The sequence below is a fragment of the Pleuronectes platessa genome, chromosome 4 (assembly GCF_947347685.1).
Source record: "Pleuronectes platessa chromosome 4, fPlePla1.1, whole genome shotgun sequence".
Taxonomy (NCBI): domain Eukaryota; kingdom Metazoa; phylum Chordata; class Actinopteri; order Pleuronectiformes; family Pleuronectidae; genus Pleuronectes; species Pleuronectes platessa.
The window spans coordinates 27,378,675-27,404,395 of NC_070629.1; the positions used below are offsets into that span (position 1 = coordinate 27,378,675).

At 44.6% G+C, this 25,721-nt stretch overlaps 1 protein-coding gene across 2 annotated transcripts in view; it reads right to left on the reverse strand.

The window, feature by feature from the left end:
- nos1 (nitric oxide synthase 1 (neuronal)) overlaps positions 1 to 19,708 on the reverse strand; it is a 35,902-nt gene extending 16,194 nt beyond the window's left edge. For both annotated transcript variants that reach the window (XM_053420803.1, XM_053420804.1), the window contains exons 1-13: positions 19,494 to 19,708; positions 15,630 to 16,448; positions 13,152 to 13,254; positions 9,697 to 9,834; positions 6,233 to 6,378; positions 5,943 to 6,105; positions 5,482 to 5,573; positions 3,900 to 4,041; positions 3,675 to 3,814; positions 2,623 to 2,797; positions 1,772 to 1,873; positions 1,494 to 1,688; positions 445 to 530 (exon numbers count right to left, since the gene is read on the reverse strand). In XM_053420803.1, the coding sequence (XP_053276778.1) occupies positions 445 to 530; positions 1,494 to 1,688; positions 1,772 to 1,873; positions 2,623 to 2,797; positions 3,675 to 3,814; positions 3,900 to 4,041; positions 5,482 to 5,573; positions 5,943 to 6,105; positions 6,233 to 6,378; positions 9,697 to 9,834; positions 13,152 to 13,254; positions 15,630 to 16,351 (2,204 nt within the window). In that variant the 5' untranslated portion in view covers positions 16,352 to 16,448; positions 19,494 to 19,708. The remainder of the gene's footprint in view (positions 1 to 444; positions 531 to 1,493; positions 1,689 to 1,771; positions 1,874 to 2,622; positions 2,798 to 3,674; positions 3,815 to 3,899; positions 4,042 to 5,481; positions 5,574 to 5,942; positions 6,106 to 6,232; positions 6,379 to 9,696; positions 9,835 to 13,151; positions 13,255 to 15,629; positions 16,449 to 19,493) is intronic.
- Positions 19,709 to 25,721: the final 6,013 nt, after the last annotated feature.

A 25,721-nucleotide genomic window follows, 5' to 3' on the forward strand; every position in this document is an offset into this window, starting at 1 on the left:
GAAACCAACAGTGCATGTTATCGTGGTTCTCTTCACCGCGCAGCCGACATTAAGGTAGCGGATGGGTGACAATTGTGATTACCTAGTTTGTCATCTCCTCCGGGCCAATTATATAAATAGAGAAGCACACATGCATACGGAGACAGAACCCTGACAAAGCTCTGATTACTCCCCGAGGGGCTGATTGGATGAAGTTCACCAGCTTCCTTCCCGATGCGTTGAACTTTTGTCAGAGGAGTGATTAGTTGATGGCCCTAAATGATCTTACACACATTCTACAGCATATTATCTTTGACATTTAGGACAGAAGAAGAAGAAGAAGAAGAAGAAGAAGAAGAAGAAGAAGAAGAAGAAGAAGAAGAAGCCAAATCCCCCAACAAAACAGAAGACTTGTGTATGTGCGTGTATCTGTGTGTGTGTGTGTGTGTGTGTGTTCACACTCACTTGGCGAGCTTCTTGAATCCAATGGCTCTTTTCTTTGTGGGAGTCCCGTTGACACCTTTCCACACGTGGGTATTCCACGGATCAGCCTGATAAAGAAAAACAGGGTTCAGACCTTTTATTTTCTTCGGTTTAAAATTCATTTTCAAGACAGGGAGATATCATTTGTGTCTCCCAGTGTTGACTTGGTAGAGTGGCGCCTAAATTCCCTTTCTTTTAACGCGGCTCCTCTTCCTCTTTTCCAGGTAATGATTTCCAACTTTAATTTCCCTTAATGACTTCCTTTATTTAGCTGAGCAGCCAAGTAATTTGTAAACACGGGTGCGTCTCTATATTCGTGGTGATGCCCTCTACCGAACACACAACACCCCCTGAATTGCATTATGGTCCAGTGGAGCTGAATCCCGAGCAAACAGTTCTACCTCTGTGGTGAATTCGTTCAGTGGGAAAAGGTGAAGCTATAAACACAGTCAGTGCTCAGGATTTTTTATTGTATAGCCCAAAGCAGGCTCCTGGTCTGGTTTGAGTGATATACTATATAAAGAAAGGTTCCATCTGTTCTCAAGAGTTCAATCAGTTCAGTTTAATGACAGGTGAGACGTTCAGGGGCGTCGCAACAGGGTGCGGAAAGCAGGCATTACCCTGGGGCCGATACGGTATGTACAGGAGACTGCAACAACAACACGGTGGGAACCCAGAAAAGACCCCAGGTCCCTTACCCTCTGCCAAAGTGTCTTTTAGAGGTGACTCAAATGTGTACAAGTTTGTGTGAGATCTATCTAGGATGGTTTTCTGGTTTCAGCCTCTTCGCTTTTATCTACTCAAAGCTAAAGGACACAGAGCTTTTGAGATAAGACCCAATGAAATAGAACTCAGTCACTAGATCCCTTTGAATCTGGGGTATTTGTTCCTAAACGGGCCCCTACGGTCCCCTTCGCCCAAAGGCCCCCGTAGTTCCTTGTTACTCTCCTGGTGGCATTTTCAAGAATGTCAAAAAAAGGCAGTCAACATCGTAACGGTTGAGTGAGACTGAGAATCTCACATCAGCTCACCTGGTACTCGAAGGAGGGGGTGAGGCGGTAGTTGAGCATTTCTTGGTGGAAAACCGGTGTGATGCTTCCCGACATGGGAGGCACGATCCACACCCAGTCGCCGGGACAGCCGCCTCGCACCCGGTACTCGTTCTCCATGTGCTTCATGAAGGACTCAGTCGCCGAGTGGTGGTCCACTATGGTCACTTTGCAGGTCTGAAATAAAGAAGAAGAGATTGTTAGTAAAAAATATCTGTTTGACTTTTAGATAGATGATATGGATGTGAAGATGAACGCACCTGGAAGCTGTAGAGAACAGCAATGTTGATCTCCACCAGCGCCTGGTCCTTCCACAGAGAGGAAGTCTTCCTGGTGTCTAAGGCCATCTTGTTAGCAACTTCCTGTTTGAGATGTAAAGAAAATGGAATAGGACCGACAGGAAAGTCGGTGTGAACATTGTGCTTTACATTATAGGTATTCTAGCTGGATCTTTCAGTGTCTCTCAAGCCTGAGGTTCAAGTAAGTTTAACGCGTTCAGCAGATGCTAAATAAAAATGAGTTGGAAGCATAATTTATTAATGTTCGTCAACATCTGGGACGAAATATAATTAGAGTAACGATGTCTTCAATGTTTTGTTTTTTATCCTCAATGACTGAAATTAAAGGTCGAGAGCAGGTTTTTCTTATTTTCTTATTCACCAAATAATGCAAATTACTACAGAACAAAACTAAAGAATAATGCACAAGCAGTCTTCATCAAAAACTAAAAAAGATGAATCCTCTAAAATCGCCACCTGTGTGTCCTGCAGTGGACAAACTGGACAATCTTGGTCTTTATCACAGGCATTAACCAAATATGAGACATTCAAAAAGCATCATGTGCCAAATGTTATCCTCTAAAATAATCTAACACACAAAGTACAGAAAAGTATCACACATATTTTTGGATCAACATCCCTCCGTGTAATTTGTGTCTAGAGAGTTTGCAACAGACAATTGCTGCTGATCAGCTTTCTCCTCAGTGTCCACCATACCACTGTATCCTGATTGAGTCACTTGGTAACACAGCACACACTCCTCCCTGCACACGGCTCAATCTGTGCCTCTCTCCGACAGATCATGACTCGGTATCTTTGGCACGGCACTCTACCTCCAGAATGTTGTAGCGTGAGCTGTCGCAGAAATCCCTCACGCCGATCTCCGTGCCCATGTACCACCCACTGAAGGGGCAGCAGGTGAACTCCAGCCCGCCGATCTCCAGCAGCATGTTGGACACCGCCGGGAGGCTGTACCACTTCAGGTCCAGGTCTTTGAACCACTCGTACCTGAGCGGAGAAACGGTCCATATTGAAAATGGGGGTCTGGTAAAAGTCCAACACCTGCAATATGCACAGCCAGTTTTCACGAGCACAGATACTTACCCCCCGGGACACATATCACAAAAAAAGGAGTGCAGCCAAAACACACATTAACACAAAAAAATCCACTTTTCATTGCCGGACAGCAGGCGGCACCTCGGTCCGCCTCGCGCCACTCGCTCCTCGCGTCCTCTAGGGGACCTGTTGACACTGCTTTCAGTGCATTATTTGCAGAGCTGGATCTAATCTCGTGTAATGATGAGATGCTTGTTGTGATCGCGGCCCGTGCCAAGCTGCTGCCAGAGCTTAGGGCCAGCTGATGCAGGGTATGGAGCAGAGAGATGCCAGGTTTCTTTTGGGGGGGGAGAGTATGGCAGGGAGATCAGTGTGTCAAGGGATTGTGAAATGCTTTCAACGTAGCGTGTGGTGACGCTGTGGTATCTCTGCGTGTCTGAAAGCAAGTCTAGCCATAATACCCAATTCTTTATTGTGATTATGGGTATTAGATGCAGCAGCTTAATGCTTCCACTCTCAAGGGCGATACAGCTTTTAGACAGAAGCTGCTGTTGAGAGAAGTTTTCGCCTAACATCAACGCACTCAGATAAAAAAGGAGGGATGCTCGAAAACACACTAACAAGTCCCATGCTTACCACAGAACTGGCATAGGAACAGTGGGAATGTGAGTTTAACCCATTCAGAACTCTCGCTAAAAAGTATCCCATTGTTTGAGAAGGGTTGGTTCGAGATGTATGAGTGGGTGGAGGTCTTTGTGTGCAGTCGCCTCTGTTCTTTGTTTCTGCAGAACTCTTTATATCTCGTGCTCAGGAGGGAAGCTGAACTCACTTCGGATGTGTAATCGGCACCTCCAGGACGAGGTCTTCAGGGATCTCGAACAGCTCGGGGTCATTTCCACTGGCTTGCAGCAGGAGGGGCAGGACGTCGAAACGGCCTTTCGGAGCTTTCCACCCGAGCTGCGTGACGATCTAGAGACCAGAACAAACATCTGAGCTGAGTACAAACAGGGTTTGTCTTCTTCCTGTGTCACGCTCGGCTGCTCCTCTCCTGTACCTCGGTAAATTCGACGTTAGCAGGGTCTCCCACGATGAGTCCATCAGGCTGTTTATAGCCTGCGTAACGAATCAGCTGACTGTTCCACACTCGAAAGTCGTGTTTGCTATCTGTCCTCGGAGGAAATATGGTGATGGCCGACCTGAAAGGAAAGAACAAATGTTTTTGGTTTTGGTTTTGGTCTCATATCTTGAAAAACTCTAAGATTAGTGTTAGATAAACAGTGCTCCAGTATTATCTTAGGTTTACACCATGTTAATCCTGCCAACAACGCATTATATAGTATATATGGATTGTTAAGTATGATTATCAACAGACGTTTGGAATTGTGCACGTAATCCATAACATAAGCCATTTAACCCTGTTCTGTCAGAGGCCTGAGCTTCGCTACCTTTGGCCGCTTCTACATCTCGGTGGTGTTTTAATGTCACGACCGGGGAAAAGTGTTAATGCTGCTAAGCTGTAAGTCGCTGAGGGGTTAGTGCAGCTGCTGTGAATCTGGGCCAGTTGTGCCTGAAGCCAACATCTGCAGGAAACAGTTCCTCAGCTTGGCTTGCAGGTTCGTGTTAGTGGTGACACCAGTTATCTGTCTTTTTTTTAGAACTTATAGAAGTTATAGATCAAACGAGTTATGATGCATGAATAAATATAAGTTGCCAGGTTGTCAAAAGCCTGTATGAGAGTTGTTGTTATTGTATTGACAATAATACATTTATAGGCACATTATTAATGCTTATAAGTGCAAATGAGATAACTATGATGAATGTTTAATTTATATTATAAGTAGAGAAATTATAAAAACCTGCAACTAAGATTTTTCACAACCTGGCAACCCAACATTTACTCTGATTATTCACTTTGAACTGATCAATATTATATATATTATAATATATTTCATCATTCACAATTATTACTTAAACTCCTCACAAACTTTGACTTCATCCTCCAACTTCACTACTTAGAAAACAGCCGACTCTCAGTCGTCTTGCGTCACATTCAGACTCATCTCTGCAACATTTACAGGTGATTTCCCAGACTATTGCAACATATTGCAATTACACGACTTGTTTGTATATACGTCTGTGTTTATTTATGTCAACGTGAGCCTCGGCCAGGATGTTGTGCGGCCTCTTATCAACATCTGTACACGAGCTGTCCCTCCGAAGGCCAGACTGAGCGTAGCAATGATTCAGAAGCCATCCATCATCCCAGGAGTAAATATTGAGATGTCACATGTGATTAGGGACTTGGCAGAAAGCAAGCGAGAGCCGCGCAGGTCTGACAAATGACTGCTTGTTAGCAAGGTCTGCCGCCGCGCCGACAGGGCAGCGAGCGGCGCCGAGACGCTGACAGATCGACAGGGAGCAGATAGTGTCAGATCCAGCGTTAAGAGACAGAGCGCTCACTGACAGATGGGACTGCGGGTCAAGTCAGGGTAGTCGGGGATGGAGAGGGGGCGATAAGATACTCGGAGGGAGCAGATGGGAGGAGGAGTGAGTGGAGGAACAGACAGAGTCCAACAAAACCAACTGAAAAAAAAAAAAGACGACAAAAGGAAACAAGGGTTTTGTTTGTCTCTTACCTCAGGTTGCCTTTGTTGGTGGCGTACTTGATGTGGTTGCAGATGTAGTTGTACATTCCGTGAGCCGTTGTGCAGTCTCGAGCATCGAAAACCTGGAAAGCAAATGTAATTTCCTTAAACTATATCAATAAAATCATATCATTTCTTTCAGACTTTAATGTGCAAGCAGGTAAAAGATAGTTTTGCTTTTTACTATTTCTTTGAATACCTTGAATGTTGTAAAAGAGCAGAAATATCAGTTTAAGGAATAAGCTACTTTTGAATCTCCTTTATTGTCTCAATATGTTCTGTTCTCAAGCATCTATAACTGAATTTTATGGTATGAAAAATGAAATTTAAATAAAGTTTGTTATTATTATTATTAATGGTAGTAACCACATTAATGTCCATTTGTAAAGAAGCAGCATGGAAACAGTTTCTAGCACTGACAGCCCTAAACCGTGATTGCAGCAGCACTGCACCTGTAGCTTGGACCATTGAATCCTCCCGACACATCGGGCTGCGTTCCTCCAGGCGTGCTTGGCTCCGTAGATCAGCTCAGTGTCTTTTAGCTGATATGTTCCCGAAGCGTCAATCTCCTTGGTGACCTCCTCCAGCCTGTCCACGTGGGCCTTGGAGCCGTTCCTGTGAACCAGGACACCGGGACAGGTGAGTCAGAGAACACAGTAACATGTACTTACTTAAGTTAACCTAAGTCAAATGTGTTGAGCATGAGGAAGGAATAACTACTACTGCTGCAGGCCGTGCTTGCCTTTTGATGGAGGTGTAGTACTGATCGATGAAGTCTGTGGCCAGTGGGAGAAGCTCCTCTGGGGATCGGACCTCGTCTGGTTTGCGGGCGTGCGTGTTGGGAATCATCACGGAGCCGATGCACACGTTCTCGCTGCAGATCGGCAACTGATGAGACAAACAAGACGACAGATGAGGGGGGGGGGTTCCCGGGGATGAATTCTGCAGAGCCGAGATACGACCGAAGACCCAGGTGACGTCGGTACACGACTCTCTGAAGGTATGTCTGCAAATATCCACGAAATCTGCTTCCCAGCATGAGTAAGACTATCAGAATCCCAGTGCCTGATTAAATACGCACAAGAAAGAGCTGCTAACCATCCTTTTAATTCACAAAAAGCCAGATCTATCACATTCACCTCTTTTTCTATTAATTTTAATCTAACCGGCTGAGTATTGGCTCTGCTTGATTTTGAACAGACGCAGGAAATTCTTGATTCGTACTTTATTAGATTGAAGGAGAAACAAAAGCTTTTTCCAAATCACATTTAGTTTCTTGCTCATCTTTTAGCTTCAGCTGATAATCAGATGGAGTTACCCTCCGGGGAAAGATGTGCTTCCATGCTATAGGACCCTGTTGAGATGGTCTATATCTTTGCTAAACAACCCAAATAAAAACCTAATTAAACGCTGCTCTGAAGCCATTAAAGATGAATTTTCCATATGGATAAACATACTTGTCCCAGGACACAACACACAAAAGTGCCAATGTGAAATAAACTATAAAAGAAACAGTTTAGTTTATTCATTTAAAAACATTTTTAACTTTGTCAACTCCAGTTGTGTCCCGATAAAGGCGCCACTCGATGTCATTAAGGGTTTGGAGAAATAGGTTCTGAGCTCTGAACTGAAAACGATCCTCGCTGTTTTACAATCTCTTTCATGATATCGCTCGCACATGGCCGGCCTGAATATTTAGTGAATGAGCAAGTGGGTGAGTCACGGATTGGTTTCCTTCAGGAAGGGAGAAAAGAGCGAGGAGGAAATTTGCTCATCGCTGGGAGCGACCTTGTGTGGTCAGTTTAATATGATTAGAGTTGAAGTCAGCTGTCACTTTGGCTCGCGGTGAATGCCTTCACCGGCTCAGATTGAGTGAGTGAGCGAGAGAGGGCGACAGATACGATGGCGGAGGCGTGGGGCCCAAGAGGAAATTTGACAATGACCCCAACTCTGCTAAAATTGGCTCGTTACACTGAACCACCCACTTGCACTGTCCAAATAAACGGCGTGAACTGGCAGCCCTTCCAAAATAAACTTCCCTTCGTGTCCCCCCCCCCCCAAAGAGACAAAACAGCTGGTTGAACAAGACTAATGCGAACATCACGGTCACAACAAAGGAAAACGTGCACGAGAAAAAAACAAAGATTAAAGATAAACACGTGATTGAACGTGGAAATAAGAAGAGAGAGCAACGTGAGATGAGACAAGAGGTGACGGAGTAAAGAGGAGGGGAAATGGATGAGGAGAGTGTTAAAAATAAGACAAAGGAATCACTCGTGCTCCAGAACTTCCGCTCCTCACGCTGCTCCGGGCATTCATGCCATCCAGCTGTCCTCTTAACCAAAAAGACGGATCATCCTCCAACGTGGCAGCGTCTGTGATATATATAATAAATCTGAAGATGCCACTACAGGCCATTCATTGGGATGCACGCGGCCGCCTGTCCGATAAGTCACCGAGGTAATTAGGCTGCTGTTTGCTGTTCTCGAATGGCTGCGGCGTTTTCGGGGGTGAATGCTCAAACAGCAGGGCTCACCTTGCTCTCGGCAGACCGGCTTACTAACTAGAGGAGGACACTTTGGCTGCATAGTAAGATGGAGAAAGAAATGGAGCTGATGGATGAAGGGGGACGAGCACAGAGACATTTTACTTTGTTTGGAGTTTGGATTCTAAATGCCCTCACGTTTAGCTTTTTAAATCACGATGAGGAAATCCTAAAGACTAATTCTAAAGGAGTCTCAAAGTCCACACATGGTCAAGGTGGATAAAGAGTCATTGGTTTCTTTCAGCAAGGACCCGGATTTTCAATAATCGCATATGTAACAATTGAGTTTACGAACCGAAACTAATTCTCAACTTTAAACCAAGTAGAACAGAAGCTACAGATTTCTCGAGGATTGATTTCTGTGCTTGGGATGTGATTTAAATATGGTGTTTACATGACACACATGTTTGTCACATGCAAGACAGGGCAACATATGTCACGCATGGAGAAACGCATGTTCCCACGCATTCCCCATCAAGACGCAGGGCATGAGCAGAATAACCCATCCAGGAAGTAATCAGGAGGAATCTTTAACACAGAGAGCTGCAGGTTTTTCTCTGGATTGGTTTATGAAAAGGTTTAAAGTAATCCTTTAAAAATTGTTAAAGATGTTTTTCTTTCAATGCATCACTATCGAGATAAGAATACAACAAGATATCCACCGAACAAGGAAGAGATTCCTTCTTTTTTGCTGTTTTCTGTTTTCTGTTTCCTTTCCCCAGACCTCCATCACACCCTTTTCTCACATTCTGGCTAAAGACCAATGATCTGGATCCCAAACAGTTCAGACCTGAGCTCTGTGACGTCTGAAGAGACAGTGAGGAACAGAAAGGACACGGCACGCTGAGCCATTATTCTTCAATCTACTTGACTTGTAGATGATGTGTCGGTAAGTCCGCGGGCTGAATGTCTGCTCAGTCGACTGTATCCTCTGTTCATCGGGGCCGTTAAGATGCTGCTAAATGCACAGATATCTGTCAGTGTCGTGGGCGGACCTTCTCTAGAAAGCTTTACATGTCACTGCGGAGACACGTTTTCGAATGTGTCATCGCGTTAGCTCCAGATTCATGAACGACCGATAGAAGCCTCACGTTAGCGCTTTGTTATATTTCCATAGATTAACCAGGTCAAACTCTGTGCAGCTCTTTGTGTTAGTAAAAATCACTTTGAGGAAACGAAGGCACTGGTTTAATTTTGTCTTTCATTCTCCTCTATCATATGCAAATGAGGTGAATACAATATTCAAAACACCTATTAAGTTAAAGTGCAGACACACAACGTTTTGAAATCATTATTTTGAAATAGGATTATCGAACAAAGATAGATGATTGACCTTTCAAATAGATTCAATTCCTTATCCTGTGCTTTTAAATGTTGGTTTATTCTGATAATGGACTTTACAAAGTTGTTTACATTCTCCTTTCACCTCATTTTATCAGACACTTTAAAATCGCACTGCATTGCAACAGCATCAGGTGTTTTCTCAGCGTCAGGGCAGAAAGAAACCAAAGAACTTCACAGTTCTTCATTTAGATTCAACACTAGAAACTCATCGCTGGAACAGAATGACTTAAATCAAGTTCTTGCCAGGGCAACAGATGTGAATGCTGCAGCGGACGACTTTGTTCAATCTTGAATTAGACTTGTTTCCGTCAGGTTACCTTGCTGGAGCTGTGGTGGAGGACGTCGCTGTAGACGGTCCCAGTCTCCCAGTTCTTGATCTTGAGGAATCGGGGGCATTTGGAGGGACTTCCGTTCTGCAGGGTCTTAGTCGGGGAGGCGCTGCCGTGTTCCGGAGGCTGGAAAGGAAACACACATATTCTGAATTCATTACATCTGCCTTATGCAATCTGACCTCAAACAGACATTCGGGGCAATCCGGGTGAGATGTTAATGACTCGGAGTCATACTGAGATAAGATGAAAAGTGGTACAGCCCCCCCATCAATTGCAATCGTTTGAGATTGATTGGCAGGTTAATGACAGAAATATCCTGGATAATATCTGGAGGCCTTTTAACAGGATTCTTAGACTGACAGACTTATTCACAGAATCCTTTTCATTCTCTCACATTTACTGGTTTAGTTCCCACACCGGGATGAAGGCAATCAGCCCCCTAACAGCAGGTGAAAGACAGGCTAACTCCTGGCTCACTGGCTTTCCCAATATTGTCGCTGTTGACTGATGAATGCCTGCAATTTAACCCCCAAAGCCGACTGTACGTGCTCCTATAGAAAGAAACGGAGTGATTGCCAACGATCGAGAGCAATCAATCCGAAACCTTGCACGGCAGCGATAATGACAGATCACGTCTCTGTGATTCAAGTCTCTGAATAACAGAGACGTGATCTCCCTTTCCTTCCAGGAGGATGAATACCAACATTGTCACACAGGTTGAGTCTCATTGTCATTTTCGTGTGTCCCCTCGAACAGCAGAGAGAAATTAGGAGATTTGAATCGAATTTGACTTTGCACACACACGGGGAGAGCAAAGAGCTCGGGTTCCCTGTGTGTGTGTGCTCCGGCTCAAACCGCAATAATCTCAGATATGACAAACTGTCACCTCCGAGGCCGGAGACAGGAGATGAAGATCGTTGTACCGTGAAGTGACTCTCAGCCGAACGGACAAAGAGAGTCAGGTGCACCGGGGTTTCAGGCCTGTTGGCGTAAGAGACGCCGAGCAGTTGTGTGTTGATTTTAATATTCAGCTTGTCGTTCACTGACCGGAAGCTATAGCTTTGGCATTTACATTTAAAAAAAAAGTAATTTCTATTAACGCTACATGAAGGTTTCAGAGCAACACATTCATATCAACGACCCGTCAATGTCAGTTTATGTCTTTTAGCCAATGTACTGTTTTTCAAATGTCGTGTCGTGATGGAGGAACGTTCTTTTGCCTAGAAGACTTCTCCTGAATGTGCGATCAGCGAATGAAATAATACTTAAATAGCATTGCAAGTAAAAATGAAAATGACGGGCACGAGAGAAAGTGAGATAAAAAGCAGCGAATATGTGTCAATTAACGATTTTGCTGAACGAGATTGAAATGTTGCGTAACAGTTTGACGGAGTTTCGGAGTGATGAATTACTAAATTGTCAAATAGCTGCTCTTAAGAGGCCTCGTTAACAGAGGTCGTGAGATTAGGATATGGAATATAGGAAGTCGAAAAAAAAGCAAATTTTAAGGTTCTTATTTAGCTTTTCCAAAACCAAAGAAAAGCACAAAACTGTAAAACCCTAAAAGCTAAAGAGAAACATTCAAATCTTTAAAATCGTGAATTTGGAACAGTTATCTTCTTTCTTTTAAGTCTGTGGTACCAATTAGCCTGTGTTAGCTCAATTAGCTCGCTTGGCACATTTATCAATCCAATCGTAAGAATCAACAGATGTGCTACGAATGATTTACTGCTTCTAACTTCTTCTTCTAAATGGTAATAAATATCTGTTTTAATGGTACATCTTCTCCCAGGTTCTGCGTATTCCCTCACGAACATATAACTAATCGTACGAATCCCATCATGCGCCAATCACTGGGCCTCCGTGCCAATAAGGTGGAGATGTGACAGATGGGAGCAGCCATGGAGCTCCACATTAAGATAATTGGAGCTAATCCGATAACAGATAATTACACTGCGGAGTGTGATCAGCACAGTCTCTCTGGTAAACGCAGTTAAGCGCTCAAAGTTTCCCCATTTACCCAAAAATTAAAAACTCCTCACGAGAAAAGGAGATGATGTGTGCAAGACGGGGGGGGGGGGGGGGATGGGAATAGAGAAAGAGAAGAACTCGCAACTTAGCGTTTGAGAGATGAAAATACTCGTTAGCCGTTTAATATTCATATTTGCTTTCATCGTGCTTTTTAAGACAGGTTAATTTATGGTTTTAACAATTGATCCGGTGATGGTTAGGCCACAGAATGCTAAGTGAGGAGGCCCGGAGGCACAGTCTCTGCTTTTTAATGGCTCATCAAAAGGTTTGTTCTCCCGGAGTTTGCTCGCTGGTGGAACTTGACAGAACATTCTGCCACCTATCCTTTTTAACAGGCTTATTAAACATTAAATTATGCACAGAAGCTGGAGCTGGAGGCACGAGGACAATCCCCCCCCCCCCCCCCCCCCCCGACGTGAGGAAACTCATTTGCAGGCCGTCGACGTGTCACTTTAAATCCTTTTAAATCCTTTTAAATTTGTCCGAATTTCCCCGAAACAATTTTTACACTTTGCTTTTCTATGAATTTAATTGAGTCTTATTGAATTTACACTTAGCGATGAGGCATCAACGTCCTCGGTGTCTCGCTGCAGGCCCGGGGGGGGGGGGGGGGGGAACTTCCTGCTGCATGAGTCTACTGGACTCACACATACACTGATTTTTACATCTCAAACACACCTTCTTCCAGGAAAAGACACAAGGCTTCTTACCATATCGCACACACACGTCCTCTCCAGCTACCCCCCCCCCCCCCCCACACCCCTTCTTCTCCAGCACACTCTCATACACATGTTTTCCCCCGAGCCTGCACATTAACACTCTCATCTCCGCAGGTCTGAGGGGCCGGATCATTTCGAGAGGGGCCGCATTTGCCGACTAGAGATGGATCGGCAGCTGCGTGCATTCATTAGACCTCCTGGAATCGCCCCCCCCCCCCCATCCGGTCCCATTGATGGGGACGGGGGCGGGGGGCGACGTCACGGACGCGGCCCATGTGCAGATTACGACACTCAGACCTGTGACCAGACCCTTCTGTGTAGAAGCCATAAGCCGGATTTAATGCCGCGCCAGCTTGCCACCGGAAGGATTTAATGCCAAGGTGATGGGATCTCAAGCAAAGGCTTTATTACTTTGTGCAAAGAAGCAACATGGGCGTGCGTGCTCAGTTTCTGATGCCGTGGAATGGGCCCATAGTGTGGATTAATGTGTAGGGCTGAAGAGCCAGACAGGCAGCAGCAGTCATGGGTGCACATGCATTACACAGCTCGAGATCCACTGAGCAAACGGCTGCGTCGCAAAACACACACACAAACAAAACAAAAGGGCCGACGGATCTTTGAGCTTCTCCTCGAACACAGTCTCTTTTCTTTAACATGATCTTTTGCTCATTTGCATTTGTTTCACTTTACCTTGTCAGTGCCAGTGTTGTTGAACACCACCGGCATGTTTTCCAGCATTCTGTCGTTATCTGACGCCAGCTGGGGAGATGTGCCATTTCCCACGCCAAGGTCCCTGGAAGTCACAAACAGATTCCTGTCAGGTGTGTGAGCCTGCACCTGCGTCACTTTCACATCCCGGCCAAACCAGGCACCCATGCACACTAATGCAAACAGACAGAGATGGATCGTGAACACATTACTCAGTTCTTCAATCGTTTTCTGATAAATCCCAGCACGGCCTCACTTGTGCCCACATGCCCTCCTGTGCTGGACTCACCGGGGGGGCGGACAGAGCTTGGCTGTCATCAGGCTTCTTCTCTGTTCAATCATCTGCACCTGTTGCAGAGGCACAACTTTCTCCTATGTGGGTCAGCGCCGGCAATTTTCACCACAGCTTCCCTCCAACTTTTTGAAAAAGAAGTTTGTTCCCCTGCCGCCTTCCAATGAGACTTGTGTCAGGGAAGCTGTGGCTTGGGTGGGTGTGTGGGGGGAGGGAGGGGGCTCTAACCAGCCTATAACCTGAATGACGGCAGATCAAAGCCAGTCTTCCCTGTTCTTTGGCCATCAAACCTGGAAAACCACTTCTTGGAATTTTAAAGATATTTCCGGGGGAAGTTTCCTTTGACTTCCTTTATCGTGAGCCCAAAATTAGGAGAAGTCACGTGGCACAGGCTTCCAAAGGCCTCAAGCCGCCGTAAGTGGGGTGGCGACTATGGAAGTTAGAGTTTTGTTTGTAGAAATATTGATATTGATATTCATTATGCCTCTGTATTTCCCGGCCTGGCAGGGGGGGCGTCTATGTGCTGCCGATGTGGCAGAAACTCATCTGCGTGATTTCCAGTTTGCATTCGTCCAATTCAAAACGCCCACACACACACACACATCGCCTTCTACTGCCTTTCACACTACCCCCCCTCCTGAACACACACACACACACACACACACACACACACACATGCATGCATATATACTGATGAGCACGTGTCCATGCCAATCGTTAATCCTTACGTCCCTTCTCCCCTGTCACACTCCATCTCTTCCTTGCCACAGTTTGTAAAAGCATATTCGTCCACACAAATCGGGGGGGGGGGGGGGGGGGCTGAGTTCAAATGAGCAGAAACGACGGGAGAAGCTGTTTCATTCGTCATTAGCATCGACTCTGCTCTGAAAACAACCCGTCGGTTATTATGTGCCATTCTATTCCAGCCAAATTGGATCAAAGGAAATCATTTGAGAGATGTTATTGCAGAAATCTACCTGGAAAATTACAGATCACAGAATATAAAATACCGTTAACCGACTCCTTCCTGACGCACGTTTTTAGATTATTCACCAGGTTTCAAAACTCCACTCCCGTGCAGGCAGGTGGTCGTATTAACAAAAGTTATTTTCACCAGACTTCACTGTTCCTACTTTTTTTTTAAATCTGAGCCTGTGCGTCATTAGAAAGCAGTGAATCACTCAGAGTCCTTATGAGAGAGATGAGGATGGGCCGGAGTGGTCAAGAATGAGGTATCGATTCAGGAGAGGGTGTCGCCTCAATCTGATTTCAATCGGTCGGGGGGGCACAATGGCAGATAACCGAGACGCCGATACCAGCAGTGCACTGTGAGGGAGTATCGGCTCAGACTGAGCGGCCTCATGAAGAACTTCTGCAGAGCGAACACTTAAAACTGACAGAAATCAATCTCACTTTGAATCTGAATACAAGAAGATGGGTTAAATATACATAATAACCCTGCAGCTGCTCTTCAGAAGAAAAGATTTGTTCTCTTTAAAAGCGATTAACACACAGGGACGTGATAAGCTTTGTGTAACAGTGGGATCTGATCTGTCTCTGATGATTCTCCTGTCCTCATGTCCTCAAATATATAAATATCAAAACTTTCTGTGGTAGATAAAATGAGACAATACAGGACGTTTAATTTAAAGAATGGAAAATTGTTCAAAGGCGATCGTAGTATTTGTTAAAGGATGTTTATAAGAAGCTAGTGGTTAATCACTATATGTTGGGTTTCTGTCTGTTATGGTCTTGTTGTTGTGACCTTACAATTTAAAGTGATAATAATGCACATTATACTAATAGTATGTAATTGAATGTACAGCCTGCAGCACTTGAAGCAGATGTTCCAGCTGCTGAAACGGTCAAGACGAATGTTGTCGTCTTAACTGAGGTTGGCGAGGGAGCAGACAGTACTTACTTGGCTCAGGGTACTTACTCACACACTGAGTCACATCAGGTGAATGAGAGCCTGAATGAGAGTGTGTAGCAGTAAGTGCAACACAGCTGGGTGGTGGAGTTCAGGGACTGTGGCCCAATCAGAGAACCAGGCAACAACCACCTTCTTGAAGAGTCCTTCAGCCCCGCTCGCTCTAATTCTTACCAGAAACAAGCAGGGAGACACTGTGGCTCAGGGATCAATAAGGTGCTATCACATCACACATTACCAGGCCACTTGAATCTCGGCGTCCCTCCTCCCTGCATTCCTCTGGCCCTCTCCATTGATCTCCTTTTTGCTGTTCCTGATGAGGCGCAGCACGGGTTCGATCTCCTTCAGCAGCTCGTTGTTCTCCTCCATCCCGTTGCACAGGAGGCCCCCGCGGCCCCCGTCCCTCATCAGCAGGGGGTCCTGGGCCTGCAGGCCTCCCCTCTGCAGGAAGGACTGGGTGATGGAGGGAGAGGACAGGTTCTCTATGGCCCTGAGCTGGGGCTCCTTGTTGACCTGCTGCTGCTGCCCGGGGCTGAAGGGGCTGAGGGGGGAGCAGTGCTCGTAGGACTTTGAGGCCGGGAAGGCCGGGCGCGTCACCCTCACCGTGCGCTGGCGGCCTTCTCCACACAGGGTGGTCTCCAGGTGGGTGGTGAAGCCCTCGGGCCCGCGCAGGATGAGCACGGCGTGGCTCTCGGGGGACACGTTCTTCAGCGTCTCCAGGGCCCGCTCGTAGGACAGGTCCACCAGGGGCCTGTTGTTGACGGCCAGGACGATGTCGCCCACCTGCACCAGGCCGCACTCCTCCGCCGCGCCCCCCCGGATCAGGTCCGACACGATGACCGGCGGCTTGGAGACCCTCTGCTTCACCAGGAAGCCCAGACCGCCGACCTTCCTCTTGAAGAGACGCACTGAGATGATGTTGGGCTGCAGCTGGCACACCGTGGGCTCAGACTCCTGCATGTTGCCTGTGTGAGATTACTGCCGTGTGTGTGTGTGTGTGTGTGTGCGTGTGTGTGTGTGCTTCTCTGTGAGTGTGCGTGCGCTCTCAGGGATGTTTCTGAAATGCAACAGAGAGAGAAAGAGAAGGGGGGGGGGGGGGGGGAACAGAAGTTATATTAGTTTCAGAGGCAATTACTTTGTCTGCATGATTTCCAGTGTGTCCAGGACGGTTTGTGAGTCGTTAAAGCAGAAGTGTTTTCAGAAGGTAATATCTCACAGATCATTAAGTCCTGTTGAGCCACAGAAGCAGGAATAACCTCACGGACATAAAAAATCTATTATCCGACTAATCAGACCAACGTGTGTGATTCTCAACATTCTCATTCCGGTGTAGAGTCGCGTTCTTAAAGGCAAATATTGGCTCAGCTGCACGAAACCAGCAGGTTCTTGTTCTGGGATCTTTTACATTTCAGGGGCAAATATTGGACTTTTTAACGAGCAGAATGTAATTAACATAATTGAGGTGATTATTTCACCCATGTCCATTTGGTTGGTTTTGTGTGTGTGGTTCAAATCTTTGTGCAGATCCGGATTCAAACATTAGTTAGAACACTTTCTTCCTGGGAATAATTCCGGGATCTTGATGATATGAGTGTTTAACAATTTTGGTGCGGATGCAATAAACAAATCCAGATCTAATAAATATAAATGTGGATTGTTGGGCCTTGGCTGACGTATGAGTTTTGACTGAGTGACACTGACTCTAAAGCTTCAAATATCCAACAGTATAAACTTCTCATATCTGTCTGTGGAATTCAACGGCTCATGCTCATCCATTTCATTCTGCTCACAGGGTTATTATTCTGTGTAGATTGTATATTAATCATATTCTACTAATATTTGTATATCTTCTTGCATTTATACTGCAAGTTTTACTTACTTATTAGTACTTCTACTGAGGCCTGCTTCGACTCGAATCTTATCTTATCTTGTTTTCCGTTAAAATGTTAATTAATGATAGGGATCCAGTAATTGAGCCTAATGCCATCGACAGAATCTGTTCTGAATATGTTTCCTTTATCATGCTGAGATTTGTAAGTAATGGATGTTTCCTCTGACCCTGCAGAGAGAAGGACACGTGAAAATATTGGGTTTTGTTTTCCTCCATTAGCAGCCAGCTCTGGGTGGAATGATCCGTCTGCTTGTGCAACAGCAACCTTAGAAAATCCCCAGTTTCATTGGTGTTGCGTTCAGACAGAAAGGTTCACGTGTAACGGAGCTGACACTGTAGCCCAGAACGTGTCAATTCAAATTCCATGAATTCAAAGCCTCTTCAAACCTCTACATGCAAATACATGTTTACTTGAGCGTAATCACAAAAACGAAACTTTTCAGGAAAGAACAAATCAAGGCCGATCCCTCCGCCTCTTCGGTCCTATTGTTTCACTCTGTGCACCATCGTCTCTGCCCTGGAAATGAACTTTAGGAACAAAAAGACACTTTCCTCCCACGTCGCTCAGACGCTGCTCTAATGCCTTTTTACTCCATCTGATGCAAAGCAGCAATGAACGAGTTGTTATCTAGAAATCTCTCTGCATCTGGCAGCGTGGGTGGTCTACGCACCACGTTAAAGGAGAGAAAGATGTGAAGCAGCAGCGTGCGCGTGCTGGCAGTCGGTATAGGAGGACAAGCACGCAGCTCTATAACGGGGGGGGGGGGGGGGGGGGGGCATTCACCACCAAGGTCAGCGCTCTGCCTCCACAGCAGCCTGTGGTCGCTGCTGCTTTGCAACAGTTCAGTGGTTTGATAACTCTTCACCACGGTCAGAAATCACAGGGAGGCTCGTGGGAACATGTGAAAGTGACTTGTTTCCAGAGAACAGTGGGAGAGAGAGAGAGAGAGAGAGACTATAATGAGATGTCAATGTTCTTTTTTTAATCTCCCCGGCGATGATACTTTGCATGAGAGTGAGTCAGGTCAGTCAGAAGTGAACTGATCTGCCCTGGAGCACAGGAATCACTTAAACACGCCCTTCGATCCTCTCTCTCTCTCTCTCTGAAGCTGCAGCATAGTTAAGAAATGATCAATGGCGGACGTGAATATTGATGAGAATATGCCCGGAACACGGAGGTTTTTTATTCTTTGAGAAAGCTGCTCTTACTGGTTTGGGTCAGACGAGTCTCTTTTATATGTTAATGAATATCAATAAAGCAACTATAGTTTAATCCTCATGATTAATTATAGATTCTGACATAAAAAAAATGTATCTACTCTTCAAATAATGTCACGATTCAGAGTTATTTACTTTAAGCCATTTAAAATATACAGTATCTCATCTGCAGGGGCCCCCCCAGATGTCAGGGGCCACCTGGGGGGCCAGGTAATATTGTTTCAACTGATAGATCTTAATATAATAAGAATAATCAGCAAAACCTGCACTTAATTTCAATTTAAATGCACAGGAGGGTATAAACGGTTTAGGGGCGATCATGAGGGAGGAACAGCATTTCTTGGATCAACTGACAGGTCGTGCATTCAATAAATGACCAGGAGTTTTAACATATGTCTGATATCATTATCATCAACATCATCATCATGCAACAGTTACAAAACAAAGCCAGAAGGAGGTCAGATGTTTTGCTGTCAAGACAAGTTCAAACAGAACAGATGAGCAGCTGCAGAATTACTGCCTTGCCACTGAGACACAGGCAGTTACCCAATAATCAGAGAGCAAGGTATACTTACAGCAAAATGCAAAGTGCAAAATGTAAGCTCTGACCACGTCTACTCATAGAGAATATTCAAGATCGAACAGAACCTGCATGAAGCCCAGTTTGGATTCATGTGGCTCGGCTCTCCTCACACGCGTCAGTGCAATCGACACAAACGCACAAGATGTTCCCATCGAGAAGGAAACGAACGGATTTCTCCCGGAGCAACAAGTTCTGGAGACACTTTGTTTGGGAACAATTGCAATAAAAACAAAATCATCAGTGAGGCCACAGGTTCACTTAAGGGATGCGTCCTCCATCCCTCCATCCCTCCATCCCTCCATCCTCTGCTCCAGCTCCTCTCCTCATCCTCCAGCGGAACGCGCAGCTTGATTCCCCAACACAAACACACAAACACACAAACACAACAACTAAGATGCAGTGGAACTCACCCCCCCTGAGAAGCAGGTCGCTGTCTCCACGACCTGCTGCCGTGAACTTGGGATAAAAAGTCCGTGTCCTGCTCCTCGGCGGCGGCTGCACGTCTCTCTCTCTCTCTCTCTCTCTCTCTCTCTCTCTCTCTCTCTCTCTCTCTCTCTCTCTCATCCACAGAGGGAGGACAAAACCAAAACGTCTCCAAGTCGCAGCGACGCGCTCTGCCTCTCTGGAGACGAGGCACGCTTGTGCCGTTGCGCGCACCGGGGCGCCGTATAAATACAGAGCAACGGGGGCCACTGTGACGAGCTGGGGAGGGGGGGGGGGGGGGGGGGGGGTGTGTGTGGGGGGGGGGTAGTTATGTAGGTATATCGTCATCACTCAGCATGCAGCGCGCCTGGCTCTGCGCGCATCATCCACACACACACACACACACACACACACACACACACACACACACACACACTCACACACACACACACACACACACACACACACACACTCACACACACACACACGCCCCTGGAGCCCTGGGCTGGAGGCAGAAGAGGAGAAGGTGTGTCAGCGCCTCAGCACAGAGGTTTCCTCCTGGTCGTGATCTTTCTTGAACTTGCGGTAAAGTCGGATTAATGAGAGGATAAAGATGTGAGCAGGGATCTGCAGCTGAGAGACAGACTGAGAGACAGGGGGGGGGGGGGCTTTCACTTGTTTTTAGAAAACCATCTTTAAGCTCAACACAAATAGAATCAAAACAAAAGACCTGTTATCTACTGGGTTTAACCCTCAGTTTACTCAAGGATCATGCACCTCTGACTTTTTGTTATAAATTCAACTTTTTGTTCCCACTGTAAATGCTTCAATTATACTACAACTAGTGAGTATTTTAAGTATTTTTAAACTCTCTATCCATTTTGCACTATTACGATTGCTCATCCTATCCACTGTGTTTTTTGACACAATTTGTTGTACTATATTTTGAATACTTAATATATAAAAATACTTATGTGTTCTGTTATGTATGGAATAATTGACAATAAAGTTGACTTTGAAAAGACCAAACCCAGGTAAAACACTTTATAAAAGAAATATAGAATGATTAGAACGGTCAAATGATGAGGTAACTTTAAGGAAATTGATAGAAAGATATAGAAGGAAGTGACCAAGTTTTTAAATCTGAAGTTACAGCAGCAGAGAACCAGTCGGTGGTGACACTATCCTTAAAGCTTCAGCATCAAATAAAACAACTGCAGCAAACTGCAAAGTAAAATCTTAAAAGTTTATAATAAAGAGATGTAACTATCTACAATATAGAGTGTAGAGAGAAGATATGTCAGTAGTGTGTGTGTGTGTGTGTGTGTGTGTGTGTGTGTGTGTGTGTGTGTGTGTGTGTGTGTGTGTGTGTGTGCACATGAGTTGACGTCAGCTGACCCAAAGCAGAGAGGGAGGACCCGTAAAGATAATTTAAGACTTTGAATTCAATTATTTTTTATGTCCAGGTACTTTAAGGTCGAGGCCACATGATGTTATAGAGAAAACATGAGTTCACACAACAAGAAAAACACCTGGTGACTGTGGAGGGAACAAACATCTTCAGACTTGTCTTTTGTGATAGATGCAGGGAAAAGCAACCTCAGCAGGATTTTATAATCTCACCTAGTGTGTGTGTGTGTGTGTGTACGTGTGTGTGTGTGTGTGTTTTTTCAAGATCTTAAGAACGTCAGAACCCTTTCCCCACAATAATATCTAATAATATTTCTGCTCTGGACGTCACTACTTATTAGAAACGAGCCATAAGTTACTATGTGAACTCATTTATTCTAAAGCTGAATGCAAAACCGAGGATTCTCTGTTCAATTCAATTTGATTTGAATAGCACCAAATCACAATAGAGATATATTTATCATTTCAAAGCACTTTAGTAAAGAAACCAGAAGTTATCACAGGGAAATCCAACAGCTCCAACAGTGAGGAGGCAGTTTTACCTTGTTCAGAAAGAGAAAAACTATCTTTTAACTCAGAGGAACTTCTGGCATAACCAGCTGGTGCTCAGTTTGTGTGCGTGTGTGTGTGTGTGCGTGTGTGTGTGTGTGTGTGTGTGTGTGTGTGTGTGTGTGTGTGTGTTTTTTCAGGGAAACTGTTATTATCAGATCATATCTCGGTGCCAGAAAAGACACTCCCCCTGTCCTGTAACACCCCCCTCCCTCTCACATCTCCCTATGATACTTTATAAAGTATACTTAACTTTTCTTTTTTTTACTTTGTCTGTGTCATCTCGCTTGTTGCTCATTGGACGAGGCGCTGACCCCGTGTTCAGGCGACCATGAGGTGAACATCCGTAGCAGCCTTTGTCACTGATGAAAGCTAAAACATTAAAAAACAAATGATAATAAGGTCCATAAAGATCCTTGTTGTATTTCTTCAACTTTTCAATCTAATTAAAAAGACAAAACCTCCTAATTGGCTTCATAAACAGTTGTTTTTTCAATATTCCTGATCGTTCTCCTACTTTTTCTCTTCATCATAAAATCACCTGTATGACGCTTTACTTGATATGATGTACTTGATTCTCGTGTGTATAAAATATAATAATTTGTGCTTATTTATGAAATAATCAGTTTGAGGCTCTGCTGACAAATATTCAATATTGTAGCATAAAGATCATATTAATCTAAGACGGCAGGTGCAAAGCAAATATCACTAATGTTGAACAACTTTGAACAACAAGTATTATTCGGACCAGATTCCAGTTTTACTCCCTCAGCCTGTTCCCCACATGTTGCCTCAATAGTAATTTGCGGTCTCCATGAAAACAATCTGTAGAGGTGGACTCCAGATATGATATCAAGAGGCCAAAAACCTGCTTTGTGACCTTTGGGCTGATTTGGGATTAAGTTAATCCCTGAGTCCAAGTGACCATTTTGATTCATTTTGAAGGGATCCCCTGAAGGTGTTGCCGGGGGGGGGTCATCAGAGTTGAGGTGGGCAGGTGAACCCCAACAGAATACAGGAGCGAGATAAGATAAGAAAAAGTGAAACGAACAGAAAAACACAGGAAACTAGAAGATGCTGAAAACAAGAAAGATATTTGTGAATCTTTGAGGTCTCCCTGCTCGTGTCTCCTCCGCAGGTTGTTCGATTCCCGACCCCCGGTTGCACAAACGCATCGATAAACACAACCTGAGAGTCAGACGGTTTAAATCCTCCATCCTCTGACTCCCAGTGCGTCCACATGCACACGTAACAGTTCCTGGATGTCCCCCTCATGCACGTACACACAGACGAGTAGAAGAAAAAAAAGAAGATTTCGCTGAATCCACTTTATTAGGGACGTATCTTTGGAAACACACACACGCACGCACACACACACACACACATTCTGCAGTCGGCCATGTCATTATGTCAATCACTTCCTGCTTGAGTGCTACCATCTGCCCTCTCATAAAGCCACACACCATGAGGATCACTGTGCAAAGCCCCTGCTTAGCCCCGTGACGTCACACGAGGCTGCGAGTTAAGACTGGTCCAGATCACATCGGCTTCTTTTCCTGCATCTTCCCTTTGTCTTATTTGACCATTTATTGCACATGGGAGCAAAGAAACAGTGCATGTGTGTGCATGTGTGTGCTTTTGTGGCTACACAACATGTTTTGTGAGCACGACTGTATTTCTTTACTCCTGCCGAACACACGTTCTCCATAACTCATATCGGGAACGTGTCGATTCAGGTGTCATGGCTTAGATACAGAACATGTTCAATCACCATCTCAACTCTCCTAATAAATCATCTTCACGGTGTGCCCTGTCTTTTGTTCCTCTGGCAACTATGATTAAATATCAGATACCAGTGCATTTAAAACAAAATATTATTTCAACAGGTGTCAACTGCCCAGCTCAGGTTAAACCCTGAGAAGCAAATACACACAGTGGATGAATAACACAGAACTTCTTTTATTGTCTAGTTCAACTTCATAACTGAACAATAACACACATAAATACATATTAATACACAACAGTGACTTCCTTTTGAAGCTTGAATCTGAAGTTCACAGCTCAACGTTTCTCTAGAAACAGATACTTTCAGTGGCAGTGCAGCGTAACTGCTGTTTTCGAGCAGTGAAGAAATATTGAATTCCTAGAAAAGAAACTTTAAAAACGTGGTATCAGATTGGTAAGTATACGTTTTGTACTCGCCCGGAGTTTTCTGAAGTATTGGAGGCATTTCCGATGCTGATGCTGAACCATCCACTTATAGACAGTTATAAAAATATTATTCTGTTTTCCATGATTTTTAAATACTATGTTATTATTAATATAACAATTAGTTTTTGTGACATCTACAACTACATTGAACTTTTCTTGGGGGGGGGGGGGGGGGGGGGGGGGGGGTTGTCCTCTTGTTTAAGTTCCCTCTCCTCTTCTCTTCATCTTTCTCCTCCTCCTTCTTCTCCTTCTTCTCCTCGACCTGTTTCTTCCACTCATTTCTCATTCTGTGCAACTTCTCCCTCCGTCGAGATTCTAATGTCTCAGTTATTGGTTTTCATCTACTTTTCCATTATCTTTACGACGTCCCTGCGACTCTCTCTCTCTCTCTCTCTTCTCCGTCCGTCACTGCGAGACAGGGACTAAGGCAGAACTCCAGAAGACGGCAGTTTAAGGACAGGAAACACAGGAATAGAAGAACGTGTGTCTGCCGCTCCACTCAGTTTTGCATCTGTCAGTCTGAGACGTACGACCACTCCTCCGCTTGGAGATGTAATAGAAATCATGACTTTATTCAATTTTTTTTTTTTTTCCTTGCCAGGTTCGAGGCTCGAGGCTGATGTACCTCTCTCTCTCCATCCTTCACTCCCGTGTGTGTTATCAGTGATAGATTGCATTACAAGACAAAAGAGACTGAAAGGACAGATGGCTTCTTCGATGTACAGTATATCTGCTTTTTTTTAACCAATCCCGTCATTTAGCTGTGAGCTGCTTCCCCCCCCCCCCCTCAAACAACTGGCTGCAGGGGCTGGTCAGGAATAGCTCTAAGTGTTCAGCAGCTGATGCACCATTTCCAGTTCACGTGCGTCAATCTGGCCGGAGCAGTCGCGCTAAAACGAGTTTGGAGATTTTTTCCCCGATTTCCGAGACGCACGGTAATTTTAGAGTCGGCCTGAGTTTCTGCTTTTACACATGTTTACAAGTAAAGCATCAAACTTTGACTGACAAAATCCAGACTGATCAGGAGAAGGTTTGAGGACTCTTCTCATCTCATCATATAACATCCCTTTACTGGCTCTACTAGCCCCATGCACAGACTTTTACCTTTTACCACTTCATATTCTTATATATTTATATATATATATTGTTGTTTTTAGATTTATATAGTTATCTTTTTGTAATAATCCACTCCAGCAGCACAAGGACACTTTTGTACTAGACACTGACACAATCACATCATTGCTTTCTGTAGCATAGGGTCAGACCCAGTCATGCACCTGCATCTGCAATGTTCTAACTATGTATTCATGTTTTATGTATGTATGTTGGTTAAGTGTATAAGCTTCTAGATGACCTAAATTTTCCACGGGATTAATAAAGTATCCATCTATCTATCTATCTAATTCTGAGCCTCTGATAGAATATTTGTCCTGAAATGTGTACGTTTGAATCTAACTATTCCGATATGGAATAATGTTGTGTCTATCTTTTAGTTGTTTTCTTTCTTTCCTTCTTTGGAGCAGTAGCACACACACACACACACACACACACACACACACACACACACACACACACACACACACACACACACTCACCTTAGTGACTTTGGTCTCTTCATTTTATTTTAGAGTGCAAAGAGAAGATGACAAAAATAGAACAAGAACATGAAGTGTTTTCCCTGATTTGAACCTTTTGTGCTTTTGTTTGTATTTTGGGGAAACATGTAAAAATAAGTGTGACGTGTGTAGGTTGTATTATTGTCGACCAAAACCATGAATGTAATAAAATATAATAATGAGGATATAAAAGTGGTTCCAGATGACCAGCGGAAATATCCTGAATTCCTAAAAAGGTTGCTGCATGAAACTGCCAATTTTAAACTTTAAATTGTCTCTTTTTGAAAGGCTTCCTTTGTTCATATATTTAATCAGTGCTTTATGTTCCACGGGTTATTATTGGACACCAGCTGTGGTACACGCCAGCTGCTAGAAGAAGCATTTTCAGGCAAATACGTGTGTTCTCCGAGCAGAGGCTGAACTATTCAG